At 40.1% G+C, this 16,624-nt stretch overlaps 1 protein-coding gene across 1 annotated transcript; it reads left to right on the top strand.

Annotated features, from left to right (window-relative positions):
* Positions 1–1,050: 1,050 nt before the first annotated feature.
* Positions 1,051–9,476, top strand: LOC310935968 (extracellular calcium-sensing receptor-like; the record flags this gene model as incomplete). The annotated part of the gene is made up of 9 exons (XM_083899981.1): positions 1,051–1,283; positions 1,522–1,816; positions 2,000–2,086; positions 2,204–2,473; positions 2,693–2,899; positions 2,975–3,250; positions 6,205–6,429; positions 8,368–8,491; positions 8,566–9,476. The coding sequence occupies 9 exons, from the start codon at positions 1,051–1,053 to the stop codon at positions 9,474–9,476; spliced, it is 2,628 nt and encodes an 875-aa protein (XP_083756107.1).
* Between the last annotated feature and the right edge of the window lie 7,148 nt (positions 9,477–16,624).

Genomic DNA, 16,624 nt, shown 5'->3' with positions numbered 1-16,624 from the left:
TATCACTGTTTATCACTTTCAACATTTGCTCACCATATTTAGTTGTACTTATTTTATTTCCATGCGTACTGCTGTATATTATATATACCTACGTTGACTGTGATTCTTTTTTTGTGGCATTGTTGCATTTAAGTTACTGTTGTAGGTCTTTTTCCTTCTGTTTGGCACTTTGTTGCATTTGTCTTATTTGTTTATTTTACTTTTATTTTTATTTTATTTTATTTTATGTATCTTTTAACTCTTGTACATCTCCACTTTTACCTCCCAATTGTGCACAATAATTTCCCTCGGGATAAATAAAGCATCTTGAATCTTGAAATACCATTGGTGTGACATGGCTAAAATCGGCGCTGAGTTGACGTGCTATCCAAAATGGCGGTCTTCCTGTAGGATTCACAGGAAAGTTACCATCGACTTTTTTGACCGACCAAACCTAATGTAAGTGTGTACCAAGTTTCGTTAAACCCGACATCAGATGACCTAATAAACGTTTTCGACGTCAGTCTTCAGCCCTGCCCACTTCCATTTTTTTACGTACATTCCCCGAACCACTTTCAGATATAACTTTTTACCAGTTCTAATGCAGTTGCAAAAATCTGTGAGTTTCCGGGCATGTTCAGGCACTCAAAAATATGATTTATTTCAAGGAAGAAGAAGATTCGCGCTCAAACCCAAATGAGATGAACGGACCTCATCTGCTGTATTTTGCCGATTTTTAACAAAAGTGAGGAAGTGTGGATTTTTAAAATTGTGCACTTGTCCAGCCTAAACCTGTTCACACAGCCCCACAACACACATTTTTTGTATTCATAAGGTTTATTAATTCATTAATTTACAAAACATCATGTGACAAAAAATACTGGACAACAACAAACACACTTTCATACAAACTTTCTCATTTAAAATTCATGACGTTGCTGAGGACCTGCCCTTACAGCTTGTTATTCTGCCCTGATAGGTGATGTGCAAGAATAAACATTGCCATTAGTCAATAAAAGATGATGTAGTAACAGAACTGAACTCAGTAAAGAGATGAACCAGAGCAGTGTCATGAGGGTATTTTTAGATAACAAGTTGCTCTTGCTAATGTTGTACTGCTGCTTTTCCTCTGCTGTGTCCTCCTCTCTTTATTCCTCCTCTTGTCAGTTTCTGAGACAGTTTGATCTAAATGGGATGCACAAACCTGGAGATGTGATTCTAGGTGGGATTTTTGCTATCAACTTATTTTCTGCTGATCCTGACCTGACTTTTACCTCAGAGCCACAGCTGCCTACCTGCTATGGGTGAGCCTGACAGGGAAACAGGGAAATTAAGAAGTTGTGGTTTAACTAATCAGTATGGCATGTTTATCTCATCGTTTTGGTAATGTGAACTTATTTACATTATATCTGACTTTTTTAAAGCATTGAAGTTTGATAAGCAAATTATTTTCAGTATGTGTGGCCATGAAATATGTAGCTTTGCACTTAATAAGGTTTTTTTTTTTTTTTTTTTTTTAAATAACACTTATTTTTCTGTTAGATTTGATATTACAGGCTTCAGACAGTCTCAGACCATGGCCTTTGCTATTGATGAGATCAACAGAAAGTCAAACCTGCTGCCGAATGTGACTCTGGGATACAGTCTGTATGATAACTGCTTTCAACTAGGAATTGCATTTCCTGCAGCACTGACCTTAGTCAGTGGTCAAGAAGAGCAAGTTACATTAGAGGAGAACTGTGTAGGAACTCCTCCAGTCCTAGGGATTGTGGGAGATACTACCTCTTCTTATTCTATAGCCATTTCTACAGTCTTAGGTTTGTACAGAGTGCCTCTGGTAAGTTTTAAAGTTTTTTACTGTGAACATTATTATTACAGTTTGAATTTAATTTAAATAGAATTGTATTATTTGTAACTACATTCAATGAATACCTGACAGTTGAGTAATCAATCTTGAATATTTGAAAATATTAGAAAAGTGTTACCTTTTCTCACAAGAAGTGGTCTGCTCTATTTACAGGTGAGTTATTTTGCCACATGTTCCTGCCTGAGTGATCGACAGAAGTTCCCATCTTTCTTTAGGACAATCCCGAGTGATGCTTTTCAGGTGAAAATGCATGAAACAAATAATGTGCAACAACAATATATCTATACTGCAGTGAAAATGATTTTGAGTAAAGATGATTCCAGCCTGTGCACTAATCCCTCTGCTGTGTCCACATAGGTGAATGCTATGATTCAGATTCTAAAACACTTTGGTTGGACTTGGGCAGGTCTGATAATCAGTGATGATGAGTATGGAGTCCACGCTGCCCGATCCTTTCACTCTGATCTGGGTCCAGCTGGTGGAGGTTGTCTGGCTTACACAGAGATTTTGTCCTGGGGTGATGACCCTGCTGAACTAAGGAGAATAGTGGATGTGATGAGGAAATCTACAGCTCGAGTGGTGATTGTGTTTGCACATAAGGGTCACATGATTAACCTCATGGAAGAGGTCAGTCCTGATAGAGCTTTTGAAAACATTTATTACTAATATTTCACTTTTAAATAGTTAGTTAAAGCTGCTTCTAAGTTTTAACAGTAAGTTTTTTGACCAGGAAAAATTACATTTGCATCTAATTGTGTGTAAAGGTTTGTGGATGACATTAACTGTGGAAACGAGATTGTAATTTACTAGGATGAATTTATATATATTTTATTATGCAATGTACAGGTGGTGAGGCAGAATGTGACAGGCCTGCAGTGGATTGCCAGTGAAGCGTGGATTTCATTGATTTCACTCCAGACTCCTCACTTCATGCCGTACCTGGGTGGAACACTGGGCATCGCCATCCGTCGAGGGGAAATACCAGGACTCAGAGACTTCCTGTTACAAATACATCCTGATCTACATCACAACAACACAGATGGAAACAGCATGGTGAGAGTTTCCCCTCTGAATTTGTATGTTGGAAAATAATATATTGTAATCAACTGAAGATGAACTACATTGCAGGTGAATCAGTTTTGGGAACACACATTTCAGTGTAGATTTGCACCACCTCCAGCAGGTTGGGTGGAAGCTGGAGGAGAATTGTGTTCTGGACAGGAAGCTATAGAGAATGTGGACAATGAATTGTTGGATGTTTCAAACCTCAGGTCAGAGTATAATGTTTATAAGGCTGTGTACGCTCTGGCGTATGCTCTCGATGACATGCTGCAGTGTGAGCCAGGGAGAGGACCTTTCAGCAACAACACCTGTGCTCATTTAAAAAGACTGGAGCCATGGCAGGTGAGATATCAGTTTACACTCAACTCTTCATTTCACTTAATCCTTTGCATTTCTGTAATATTTGAATCAAGTGTAATAACTTAATACATAAACAAATTAAAGCATCTCACTTTCCCGATACAGAAAGCAGTGTATTGTAATATCAGGTCAGTGTAGTGTAAGTGTAAGTATAATATGTCATGTAATTAAAAAATGAAATTATTTGATGGAAATTATATATAACAACTTTTTCAAAATATTTAGTTTAATGTTTATTTCTCTGCTGTGTTCACAAATATATTGTAACAAAAATATTTGAAAATGAATTTATTCATATATGTTGATGAATTGGCTAAAGATAATTAAATGACATTCTTCTTTTATTTTAAATCCTCAGCACTGGTAACAGCTGAGGACAGAGGCATTGTTTTCAAGTTGTCAGTTGGTTATCATTAGCAAATCCTGTCAACTTTGGCACAAACACTTCCTTTCAACATGCATATGTGTCCAGTCATGGCAAAAGCGTTCACAAGTCTACTTCAGGACATTTGGAGTTATTTACAGATTCCGAAAGTGTGATTCCTAAGATTTCTAACAATGTCACATGTAAATATGATTATTTTTGAAGAAGATGTGGCCATTTGAATGTAGGCACTCCTCAAACTGCTTTAGGGAGACATTCAGCCTGAAAGATTTTGACCTACTTGAGGAGCAAGGCCAATAGCTGCTCATTTGCATCATATTAACATGGTCACAACCCCCCACCCAGTCTAGCTGTCAGTGACATCTGATATCTGTTAGCCCACAGGACAGAAATAGTGTAGCAGTTTGAAAAAAAAAAGGAATGAATGTAGTTCATGTCAATGTAGTGTTATTTGCCTTAAGTACTTCAGTGGACTGATAAGAATCAGAACTTACTTTATTGATCCCCAGAGGGAAATTCTTCTGTTACAAAAAGCACTTGAATAAAAATGAGAAACAAGAAAGGTGAAAGATAGATACATACTTCAAATATCAAATAAAATATATCTAAGTGTGTGAAGGAGAGTTCAATATTTTCCAGACCATGGACTATATTATCATCTTCAATACCAGTTCCTCCCCCACAATGTGGCTGTACCCACTCTGTCCATCACAGTTGATATGCGGGCTAAATGGTGACATCACAAGTTCACCCTCTTCTGCTTACTCTTCTGTGCTGTAACCTTTGGTGCTGGGCATGTGAAGTATTTTGCCTCATCAGAACAGAAAGGCCTGATTTTTTCAAAAAGATACGTCTGCCTGTCCATGGTCAGTCCAGGTGGGGCCAGGATGGTCATCAAAGTGTTTGATTATGTCAGTCAGAGTGCCTTTGCCAATTCTGAAAGAAAAAAAAAATACTTCCTGTTAACAGGCACTTTATCACTGAATCAGTATAGATTGATCAGTAGTATTGCTTGAATTATGTGTGAATGCAACACCTTTAGGCCACATCACACGTGATTAATACAATGTGTGATGAACATGTGTTAATTACATGTGCGATTCATGCATGCAAAGGTGTGGCATTCACCTTTCATTCAATGCAATGTTAGGTTTCGAACACGGGAGTTTCGTCTCAAAGCATATGAACCTTTACCAAACTGAACCTGCAGTCTCAAAAGAGGGCCGTGACATGCTCCCCTTACGACTTAAAATACGCGAATCTGACCGAACACAAGTTTCGAAGTGCGTATTATTTTTAACACGCCAATAGTGAGCTAGCAAATCTCTAGTATAGCTAATAACCGTTATGGCAACATAATGTTCTGAAACGCACCAGAAGTGTGTTATCCACAAGTTATTCTTGCACAGCAGAGGTCACATGCTCCCGTACATATCGATCATATGATCGTAGCTTATAATACGATCATCCGACTGAACACAAGTTTCGATGTGCGCATCATTCTCATTGTAATAATACAGTACTGAGCTAGCGAGCTAAGCAAGCTAGCAAGCATAGCTAATAACAATGTAGCCAAACGTTGTTATGAAACGCACAGTGGATTATTAAAAGACAGTGTGTCTGTATGTGACTTTGAATGAACACTAACATAACATAGATTAACAACGTTAATGAAAACTCACCCCATACAGTAACAAGAAAAAACGTCCCTGTATGTGACTGAACACTAACGTTACGTATATGAAAACTCACCCATGAGGAGATAGAGCGGTGCTGGCCTCACGTCATCATCTCAGACAACTACTGTGTCTGTCCTGCTCTCTTTCAGCCACTGAATAATCCATCTGTTTGTTCTTTTTGGAACGATGAAGTCTGCTAACATGTTAGCATAAAGATTGCTAGCTTAAAATGCTAACAGTCCACACACCAGCAGTCTCTCTGCTTTCTCTGTCCTTGTGAAGACGTTCAGCCACAGACAATTATTGTCCTGTTCTCCTCGCCTTCCTTTGTCAAACAAAGCTTTGATGACGACTGCTTTGATGACAATCACGCTTTAATTTCGCACTGCACACACACACACACAACTGCTGGAAAGATCCAGACACTCGCTCTCTCCCCCCCCCCCTCCCTCTCTCTCTCTCTCTCTCTGTACGTGTATATTAATTAGCCATGTGTATTCTCCGTGAGCGTCAGCTGATTGGCTGAAAAAACAACAAAAGCTCTGGAATGTGAGATCACCACACCCAAACTAGGTTTATGGTTTTAAGACCCACAATACTGTGATTTGAAGCATGTAGTGGCTTCTTCAAAACTTCAACTTGCGTCATTTTGAAAAAAACAGAAATCCCTAATTTTGGAAAAAAAAAAAAAATCCTGTTTTTTCTCGTTTTGCGCTTTGCCGACTTGTTCCCGCTTGGTCCGTGGCGGGTCACATATGTTATTTGAGAAACTTGTGAATCTGTTGGACAGCAAGAGGCAAACAAGTGCTGGACAGGCAGTAATTGTTGTTTTTGTCCTTGTTTTCCTTTTGTGTCTGATTCTCATGTCGAAGCTTGTTCATTACTTGGAAAAAGTTAATTTCACAACATTTGGTGATCAAGTGTCATTTGATGAAAATGGTGATGCCTTACCTGTATATGACATCATGAACTGGGTGTGGCTCCCTGATGAAAGAACTAAAGTTCAGAAAGTGGGTGAGGTTAAGAGGTCAGCCTTTAAAGGTGAAGAACTCACACTGGATGAAGACAAAATCTTCTGGAACTTTGAATCCAAACAGGTTATGTATTGATTTTATATACAACCATTAATTTCCCCCACTCAATGGCCTCGAGTCTAATTTTACCTTTAAGTCCACAGAGGTTTGCTATGGACCATCTAATGTGAGTCATGTCATCCACCCATGTGCATGATGGTACTTACAAGCCCTTCATGGACATACATGTACACTCCTACGTTTTATGCTTAAGCTACATGTAACACAACACTTTCCTGTCGATTTGGTGGGACCCTCTTGTTTTGGTTGAAGAAGGAACATCAAAGAACACAATTACATGGACTCTTGCTTGAAGTTATATATACATACAGTGGGTTGCATAATTAACCGCACCCCTTTAACTTTTCAGCATTTTGTCTGCTAGCATTTTCATGCTAGGACCAGAAACATAAATGTATTCAATTGAAATTTTATGTGAAAGACACACACACTAAGGGACACACAATCATGAAGTGAAATAAAATATATTCATGCTTTTGAACTTTTTTCATAAATACAAAACTGAAAAGTGGGGTGTGCAAAAGTATCTACCGCCTTGAGTCAATACTTCGTGGAACCGCCTTTGCGGCAATTACAGCTGCAAGTATGTTGGGGTATGTCTCTACCAGGCTTGCACATCTTGAGACTGGAAGTTTTGCTCATTCTTCTTTGTAAAACAGCTCAAGCTCAGTTAGATTAGATGGTGAGCGCTTGTGAACTGCAGTTTTCTGATCTTTCCACACATTCTCAATTGGTTTTAGGTCTAGACTTTGACTTGGCCATTCTAACATGGATATTTTTTGTTTTCAACCATTCCATTGTTGCCCTGGCTTTATGTTTATGGTCATTGTCTTGCTGGAAGGTGAACCTCCGCCCCAAGTCCTTTGCAGACTCTAGTCTGCAAGTTTTCATCCAAGATTGCCCTGTATTTGGCTCCATCCGTCTTCCCATCAACTCTAACCAGCTTCCCTGTCCCTGATGAAGAGGAGCACACCCAGAGCATAAAACTACCACCACCATGCTTGACAGTGGGGATGGTGTTTTCAGGGTGATGTGCAGTGTTTATTTTACGCCAAAAAGTTCAATTTTGGTCTCATCTGACCAAAGCACCTTTTTCCACATGTTTGCTGCAAACGGGCTTTCTTCTAGCCACTTTTCCATAAATGCCACATTTGTGCTACTCTTTCCATTTCTGGATAGTGTATTTAACAGTACTCTGAGAGATGTTCAAACCTTTTGGAATTCTTATAGCCTAACCCAGCTTTATGCTTCTCCACAACCTTATCCTGGACCTGTCTGGTGTGTTCCTTGGACTTCATGATGCTGTCTGCTCCTGTAGCTGTATTTGAACTGAGATTAGATGACACACAGGTGGACTCTATTTAGTCATTAGGTCAACATTTGATCATTCATAATTCATCAGGCAACTTCTGAAGACAATTGGTTGCACAATGAGGAAAGGGGGTAGATACTTTTGCACACCCCACTTTTCAGTTTTTTATTCATTAAAAAAAGTTCAAAATCATAATAAATTGTCCTTATTATAAATTTAGAATAATTTCTAAATTTAATTTCACTTCATGATTATGTGTTCTTTATTGCGTGTCTTTCACATGAATTTTCAATTAAATATATTTATGTTTGTGGTCCCAGCATGGCAAAATGTCAAAAAGTTGAAGGTGTGCAGATATTTATGCAACCCACTGTATATCTACATACTTATATAAGAACATACAAATGGGGCTGATCTCCTGGTGACCTCTGCTTTTGTCAGGTCATGTGAGATCAACTCCACATTAGTTTGAACACAAAATCACAAAGACCCACCTTTCCTGTGAATGGAACCTTTGTCATGGATGCTCAAATGGAAATCCATAGCAACACTCTGTGGACACAGAACATGGACAAGTATGGAGCTCGCACATAGGATAAAATAAGAGATATTAATATTTCTCCACACAGCCTCCTCGGTCAGTGTGCAGTGAGAGTTGTCCTCCAGGTACCCGCATGGCCAGAAAGAAGGGGGAACCTGAGTGTTGTTTTGACTGTGTCCCTTGTTCTGAGGGAAAGATCAGCAATACAACTGGTGAGTGTAAACTTTTAAACACCACAGTTCAAAGATGTTGTATAAACATGTATCTCATCACCCTCTTTTCTCAGACTCCATGGAGTGCACCAGTTGTCCAGAAGATTTCTGGTCCAGCCCCAAGCGTGACCACTGTGTTCCTAAGAAAACAGAGTTCCTCTCCTACCATGAGCCTCTGGGTATCTGCTTGACAACCATCTCACTGTTGGGCACATTTATCTGTGTTGTTGTTCTGGGCATCTTCATCCATCATCACAGCACACCTATAGTTCGTGCCAACAATTCAGAACTCAGTTTTCTTCTCTTGGTGTCATTGAAGTTCTGTTTTCTCTGCTCGTTGCTCTTCATTGGACGACCCAGATTATGGACTTGCCAACTAAGACATGCAGCATTTGGCATCAGCTTTGTGCTTTGTGTCTCATGTATCCTGGTGAAAACCATGGTGGTTCTGGCTGTGTTCAGGACCTCCAAACCAGGAGGTGAGTCCAGTCTGAAGTGGTTTGGTGCTGTGCAGCAGAGAGGGACAGTTCTGGTTCTGACTTCTGTTCAAGCAGCAATCTGCACTGTCTGGCTCGTCTCTGCTTCACCAGTGCCTCATAAAAACACCCAGTATCACAGTGACAAGATAGTTTATGAGTGTGCAGTTGGGTCCACAGTTGGTTTTGCAGTTTTACTTGGTTATATTGGTTTACTGGCTGTCCTCAGTTGTTTGTTAGCTTTTCTAGCAAGGAATCTTCCAGACAGTTTCAATGAGGCCAAACTCATCACTTTCAGCATGTTGATCTTCTGTGCAGTGTGGGTGGCCTTTGTCCCTGCTTACATCAGCTCACCAGGCAAATATGCAGATGCTGTGGAGGTTTTTGCCATCCTGGCCTCCAGTTTTGGTCTCTTGGTGGCACTATTTGGACCCAAATGTTATATAATAATGTTGAGACCAGAGAGAAACACAAAGAAAGCTGTGATGGGTCGATGTACAACAAAGTAAAATTATTATCATTGCTGTCTCTCAGTCTATCCTCTGTACTGTTCAGACTTGAGCAGTGATTATCAGATGACAATATAGGTAATACAATTGATGATAAAAGTAGTTAATAAAGGAGTAAATGTCATTTTATCTAACTGCTTCTACAAGATGTAGTTTTAAAGTCAAAATAAATGCACCCCTTAAAGCCCTTGGAAACCCAAATCCTAAAAACTATGTAATTTAGGGTCTTATGTACATAATATTTAACATGTAAAAATATTAGAAATCAGTTTTCATCCAAATTTTTAAATATTTGTCTTTTTAACTTATGAAATGTGGGTTTCAATTGGGTGGAGTTATCCCTGGGATTCATTACGCAATAAATCCAAACCAATCGTAAATCATCCACGTAAGTTGTGTCACCCCCCGCCCCCCAGTGGCGGTTAACAAAACCGTTCTGCTCCCGCTCAATCTGCCTCTTTGAGTCCGAGCCAACTCCACAGCCCCAAAGATGGAACCACCACCAAATTTTACTTTAGGTAGCAGGTGTTTTTCTCGGAATGCTGTGTTCCTTTTCCTCCATGCATAACGCCCTTTGTTTTGCCCAAATAACTCTATTTCAGTTTCATCAGTCCACAGCACCTTAATCCAAATGTGCTTTAGCATACCTCAAGCAACTCTGTTTGTCACGGGTGCAGAGAAAAGGCTTTTTCTGCATTACTCTTCCATGCAGCATCTCCTTAAAGTGCGCTGAATAGTTGAATGATGCACAGTGACACCATCTGCAGCAAGATGAGGTTGTAGGTCTTTGGAGCTGGTCTGTGGGTTGACTGTGACTGTTCTCACCATCCTTTACCTCTGCTTATCTGAGATTTTTCTTGGTCTGCCACTTCGGGCCTTAACTAGAACTGTGCCTGTGGTCAACCATGATGTTGAACAATCATTGATTTGAGGTCATTTGAGAGTTGTTTTGAGGCTCCCATGTTGCCACTCTTCAGAGATGCAAAGAGGAGAAACACTTACAATTGGCCTCCTTAAATACCCTTTCTCATGATTGGATTCACCTGTGTATGGAGGTCAAGGGTCACTGAGGTTACCAAACCAATTTTGAGTTCCAATAATTAGTGCTAAATGTATTGAAATCAATAAAATGACAAGGGTGCCTACATTCATGCCCATGCCTAATTTTGTTTAAATAATTCTTGCACACTTTCTGTAAATCATATAAACTTTATTTCACTTCTCAAATATCACTGTGCTTGTCTCCTATATGATTCAGTTAAATAACTTGGCCAGCTTCCTAAGGCAACTTATCATCAATAATAGACCCTAAATACTTGAACTCTTTAACAACCTCAATTTCCTGACCATTTATACTATTTATTATAGTGTTACAGACATTATGCATGAAGTCAACGCACATGTCCTTAGTCTTTGGGGCATTCAGTTCAAGAAAGGCATCCTGACACCATGTTAAAATAATGGTTAATGACCAGTCAGTGTGAAGAATCTTCGTTGTCCAGTAAGCTGACTATAACAGTGTCATCAGCAAACTTCACAAAGTGTCGGTGTTGGAGCTATTTATTTAGTTGTAGTACTTAGTGCTGTTTAGTTTATTATTTTGTTTAGTGAGTATTTAGTTTTTGGTTATTCTCAGTCAATTTGCTTGATTTCATTATGATTAGATTTCTATTAGTATTCTAGTTTATTATTTGTTTACTTTAGGTGTTTCTTGTTTATTATTTGTGTTTTGTTTCATTTGGGCACGGTAGGGGGGCACCTGAAGTTATATAGGTAGGCTGTCGGTAAGGGACCAGCATGCACCTGGGTGGGCAAATGGTTTTTTACCGGAGCGGGAGAGGCACAGGAATTTTCTTTGTTCTTTGTTTGCTCGCTGTTTGGTTAAATAAACCACGCTTTTTGTTGAAACTGGACATCTGTTTGGACATTATGTTTTTCCCATCCGCGTACACCACAACCCATGGTGCAACAGTGGCCCTTTGATTAGTATAATTTGAAGTTTGATTTGATACTTTTATCTGTTTGACAATCGGCTGCTACAGTCGGGTTATCAGTCACAGAGCGACAGTCATTTGTGTATAGAATGTAGAGGAGGGGGGAGAGAACACACCACTGTGGTGAGCCACTTGATGTCAGGGCCAAGTTAGAAATGTGACCATTTGTGTCCAGCCATGGCAAAAGCGTTCACAAGTCTACTTCAGGACATTTGGAGTTATTTACAGATTCCAAAAGTGTGTTAGTTTAATGTTTATTTCTCTGCTGTGTTCACAAATATATTGTAACAAAAATATTTGACAATTAATTTATTTATATATGTTGATGAATTGGCTAAAGAGAATTAAATTCCATTCTTCTTTTATTTTAAATCCTCAGCACTGGTAACAGCTGAGGACAGAGGCATTGTTTTCAAGTTGTCAGTTGGTTATCATTAGCAAATCCTGTCAACTTTGGCACAAACACTTCCTTTCAACATGCATATGTATTCAGCCATGGCAAAAGCGTTCACAAGTCTACTTCAGGACATTTGGAGTTATTTACAGATTCCGAAAGTGTGATTTCTAAGCTTTCTAACAATGTCACATGTAAATATGATCATTTTTGAAGAAGATGTGGCCATTTGAATGTAGGCACTCCTACTTTCAGAAATTCAGCCTGAAAGATTTTGACCTACTTGAGGAGCCAGGCCACAACCCCCCACCCAGTCTAGCTGTCAGTGACATCTGATATCTGTTAGCCCACAGGACAGAAACAGTGTAGCAATTTGAAAAAAAAAAGAGGAATGAATGTAGTTTATGTCAATGTACTGTTATTTGCCTTAAGTTCTTCAGTGGACTGACTTATTTGATCCCCAGAGGGAAATTCTTCTGTTACAAAAAGCACTTCAATAAAAATGAGAAAGGTGAAAGATAGATACATACTTCAAATATCAAATAAAATATGAGTATATGTGTGTGAGTTCATCATCTGAACACAAGTTTTGATGTGCGCATCATTCTCATTGTAATAATACAGTACCGAGCTAGAGAGCTAAGCAAGCTAGCAAGCATAGCTAATAACAATGTAGCCAAACCGCGTTATGAAACGCACAGTGGATTATTAAAAGACAGCGTCCCTATGTGCGTCTGTATGTGACTTTGAATGAACACTAACATAACATAGATTAACAACGCTAATGAAAACTCACCCCATACAATAACAAGAAAAAACGTCCCTGTTTGTGACTGAACACTAAGGTTACGTATATGAAAACTCACCCATGATGAGACAGAGCGGTGCTGGCGTCACATCGTCATCTCAGACCACTACTGTGTCTGTCCTGCTCTCTTTCAGCCGCTGAATAATCATCTGTTTGTTGTTTTTGGGACGATTAAGTCTGCTAACACGTTAGCATAAAGATTGCTAGCTTAAAATGCTAACAGTCCACACACCAGCAGTCTCTCTGCTTTCTCTGTCGTTGTGAAGACGTTCAGCCACAGACGATTATTGTCCTGTTCTCCTTGCCTTCCTTTGTCAAACAAAGCTTTGATGAAGACTGCTTTGATGACAATCACGCTTTAATTTCGCACTGCACACACACACACACACACACACACACACACACACACACACACACACACACACACACACACACACACACACACACAATGCTGGAAAGTTCCAGACACTCCCCCCCCCCCCCCCTCTCTCTCTCTGTACGTGCATATTAATTAGCCATGTGTATTCTCCGTGATCGTCAGCTGATTGGCTGAAAAAGCAACAGAAGCTCTGGAATGTGAGATCACTACACCCAAACTAGGAGTGATTCAAAGCGATAAAACAACCTTAATTCAAACACAAAGTTAATGGTTTTATGACCCACAATACTGTGATTTTAAGCAGGTAGTGGCTTCTTCAAAACTTCAACTTGTGTAATTTTGAAAAAAACGGAAATCCCTTATTTTGAAAAAAAAAAATAAACCTTTACTCTCACTCACTGGGATCTATTTGTGAGAAAGTCTAATATCCAGCCCAGATGATTTGCCTCCAGTTGGAACTGATGCAAGAGCTTCGCAACCAGCAGGTAGGGCTGAATGAGAAGTCCACAAACAGTCGTCAATCAATCAATCAATCAATCAATCTTTATTTGTATAGTCCACAGTTTACAAAACATAGTTTGTCTCACGGGACTTCACAGGGTTGGTAACATCCACTTTCCTTAGACCTTCGACCAGGGTAAGAAAAAACCACCAGGGAAAAAACCTTGTAACAGGGAAAATGGTAGAAACCTTAGGGAGAACCACAGGTGAGGGATCCACTCCCTGGACGGACAGACGTGCAGTAGATGTTACCCAAAACATACAATACATAATGACAAGAATAAAAAGTAAAAAGTCTTTAGATGCCAGGATCTGGATCACTGGGTTTGTCACAGCCTGTAGCGAAGGCTGTTGTAGTCAGAGACTTGGGGATACCGATAAGTCCTCTTTCCTGTCCTGACCTCAAGTCGTTCACTGGTGTCAGCAGAACTGTAAGAGATTAAAAATCAGTTAGAGGACTTCCGGTTTTGCAATGTAGGAAGTTGGTCACGCTTTGGGACTACTCTCCTAATATTTTATAATTTAAGTGCACCACTCTGACGTTTACCCTATTAGACCGGATTTGTTAGTTAATAAAGTAAATCTGCCAACATCTCGGACCGATTCATCTGGAATAATGTCGAAACAACAGCGAGAAAAGAAAGCTGCCGCTTCAACTCAAACATCGGCAGCGGCTAAGATGGCGGAGTCGGTTGCTAGCCTGGTGCAGGAACTTGACAAACACAAAGTAAGCTTGGCCACAGAACTAAAAGAGTTTCTCACGACATCTTTAGAGCCCTCTCTTGCACCTTTACGGGTGTCTCTCGATACTTTCAGCGTGGCAGTGGACTCTCACAACCGAAAGATAACTACAATTGAAAATACACTCTCCACTCATAGTGATGAGCTAGCTGAGCTAACAACAAGGATCGTTCGGCTGGAGAAAGCTAATGCTGAACTTGCATCCAAAGCGGAGGATCTTGGGAATCGTTCCAGGCGACAAAATGTAAGAATCATTGGCTTACCCGAAGGTCTGGAAGGAGGCTCGCCTTTGGATTTCATTTCGGCGCTTCTCCAAACAGTTATTGGAAATGACGTGTTCCCTACTTCTCCCGAGCTAGACAGAGCGCACCGCACACCAGCTCCAAAGCCTGCCTTGGGTCAACGTCCGCGGTCCATCATTGTAAGATTTCATCGTTATCAGGATAAGGAGAGGGTGCTTCGATGGGCAAGGTCGCAGAAAAATGGAATAAAGTTTCATGGCAACAGAATCCTGTTCTTCCCCGACATGAGTGCAAGTCTCGCCAAGCAACGAGCAACATTCAAGGACATTAAGGCTAAACTCTAGACCGCTGGAATTACATTCTCCCTCCGTCACCCTGCTCGTCTGTGCATCACTGTCAACAGGGACATATTTTCGATACTCCTGAAGCTGCGGAAACATACTATGATCGGATAAAAGGGAACTTTCCAGCCAACACTGATGGAGAACAAGGCTAAAGATTGCGTGTCACATATGAAAGGTTTGAAATATGCTAACACTAACACAACCAAATTATACTGACTGTTTTTTTTTGTTTTATTTTTTTTTATGGTTGTTTTTGTGTTTAATAGGGCAAACATAGAATTTAAAAGATATATATATATATATATATATATATATATATATATATATATATTGTTTGTGCACTTGTAGTGATTGTGTTCAGTAACGGGAGCACACCCCTTATGTTAGGTAAAGGGATCGTTTCTACTGCATTTCTAGGAGTGGAGTTTATTCTTTATCTGTATGTTTTCATGGGGATGGGGGGGGGGTGTATGTTGGTCACCTTTGGATACAAACGTCATCTATTGTTATAGGCAGTGTTGGGGAGTAACGAATTACATGTAACGACGTTACGTAATTTAATTACAAAATTTACGTAATTGTAATCAGTTACATTACTGGGAGAAAATATGTAATTAAATTACAGTTGTTTTTGGAAATTTCAATGATTACAAATTAAGTTACATTTGAAAAAAAAATCGCCACAAAAGCTCGGATTTAGTAGTTTTTTCCTCCCCATGGAGGATTTATACACCACGGCTTTTTCTATACCGGGGAACAAGAGCGCATGCACCCCCAAGTAATCAGCGCAGCGCACGCTTGTCCAGGTGCCGATTGAAACAAGTGTCACACTATCAAGTGCGTCATTATTACAGTTACATCGTTCTTGTCAATAAAGATATTATATTTAGGGATGCACCGATAATTCGGGGGTCGAAACACAGCTACAGCACGGTGGAACACCTGTTAAACGCTGGAACGTCTCTGCGCAAAAGTGAAACTTGGCTGTGTGCGGCACAGATTATGAACTCTCCGCGATGTTCACTTCGCACCAGAGAACATTCTCTCCCTTTGAGCAGTTGACTAAAGACATCAGCTCATCTGATGCATCTGTTATTCCATTAATTACAGCGCTAAAGCGTCTTCTTTCACAAAGATTAAGACCACGGAGTGAAAACGATGAAAAGTGCGCTCTGCTCTTCAGAGTCTGTCACCATGTTTTACTCAGATCACCTGCACTTCATCGTGACTGTACTCCATCATCGTCATAAAGATCATTATTCTTGGGGCCCGAGAGTTACCAACGGGCTTAGCCGGTTTTCTCGGGGAAACCCTGCATGTATTCATGTTTGTTTTTAGTTTTTTTCAAATCAACATCCTCCTTCCAAAACTGACGCTTGTGATTGGCTCTCTCTGGTCATGTGCCATTCGACTCAACAGACAAACCGTACGGCGGCAGTCAGACTCAGCAGCGATAATGTGCAGCGCACAAGATGTTCCTGTGCTGGAAATACAAAAAACACTTCATACAGACAGAGCAGAACCTGGTCCCGACCAGTTTAATCATAACATCGGCTATAAAAGCGCCGCTGTTTCACTATTTAACTCATTTACAGCTGGCGTCACCTTTACTTAAGTCCAGTGGAGCTGGATCAGAACGGAGCATTTGTACGGAGGGAGAGATCGCGCTGATTCGCTGCTGTTTACTTTCTCTGTGAGCGTGTCCGCCTACAGATGTTCAGCTGCTCAGTGTCAGGAGGTCATTT

This window comes from Microchirus variegatus, assembly GCF_963457635.1.
Source record: "Microchirus variegatus genome assembly, chromosome: 13".
Lineage (NCBI taxonomy): Eukaryota > Metazoa > Chordata > Actinopteri > Pleuronectiformes > Soleidae > Microchirus > Microchirus variegatus.
This window is presented reverse-complemented; position numbering and strand designations above follow the sequence as displayed.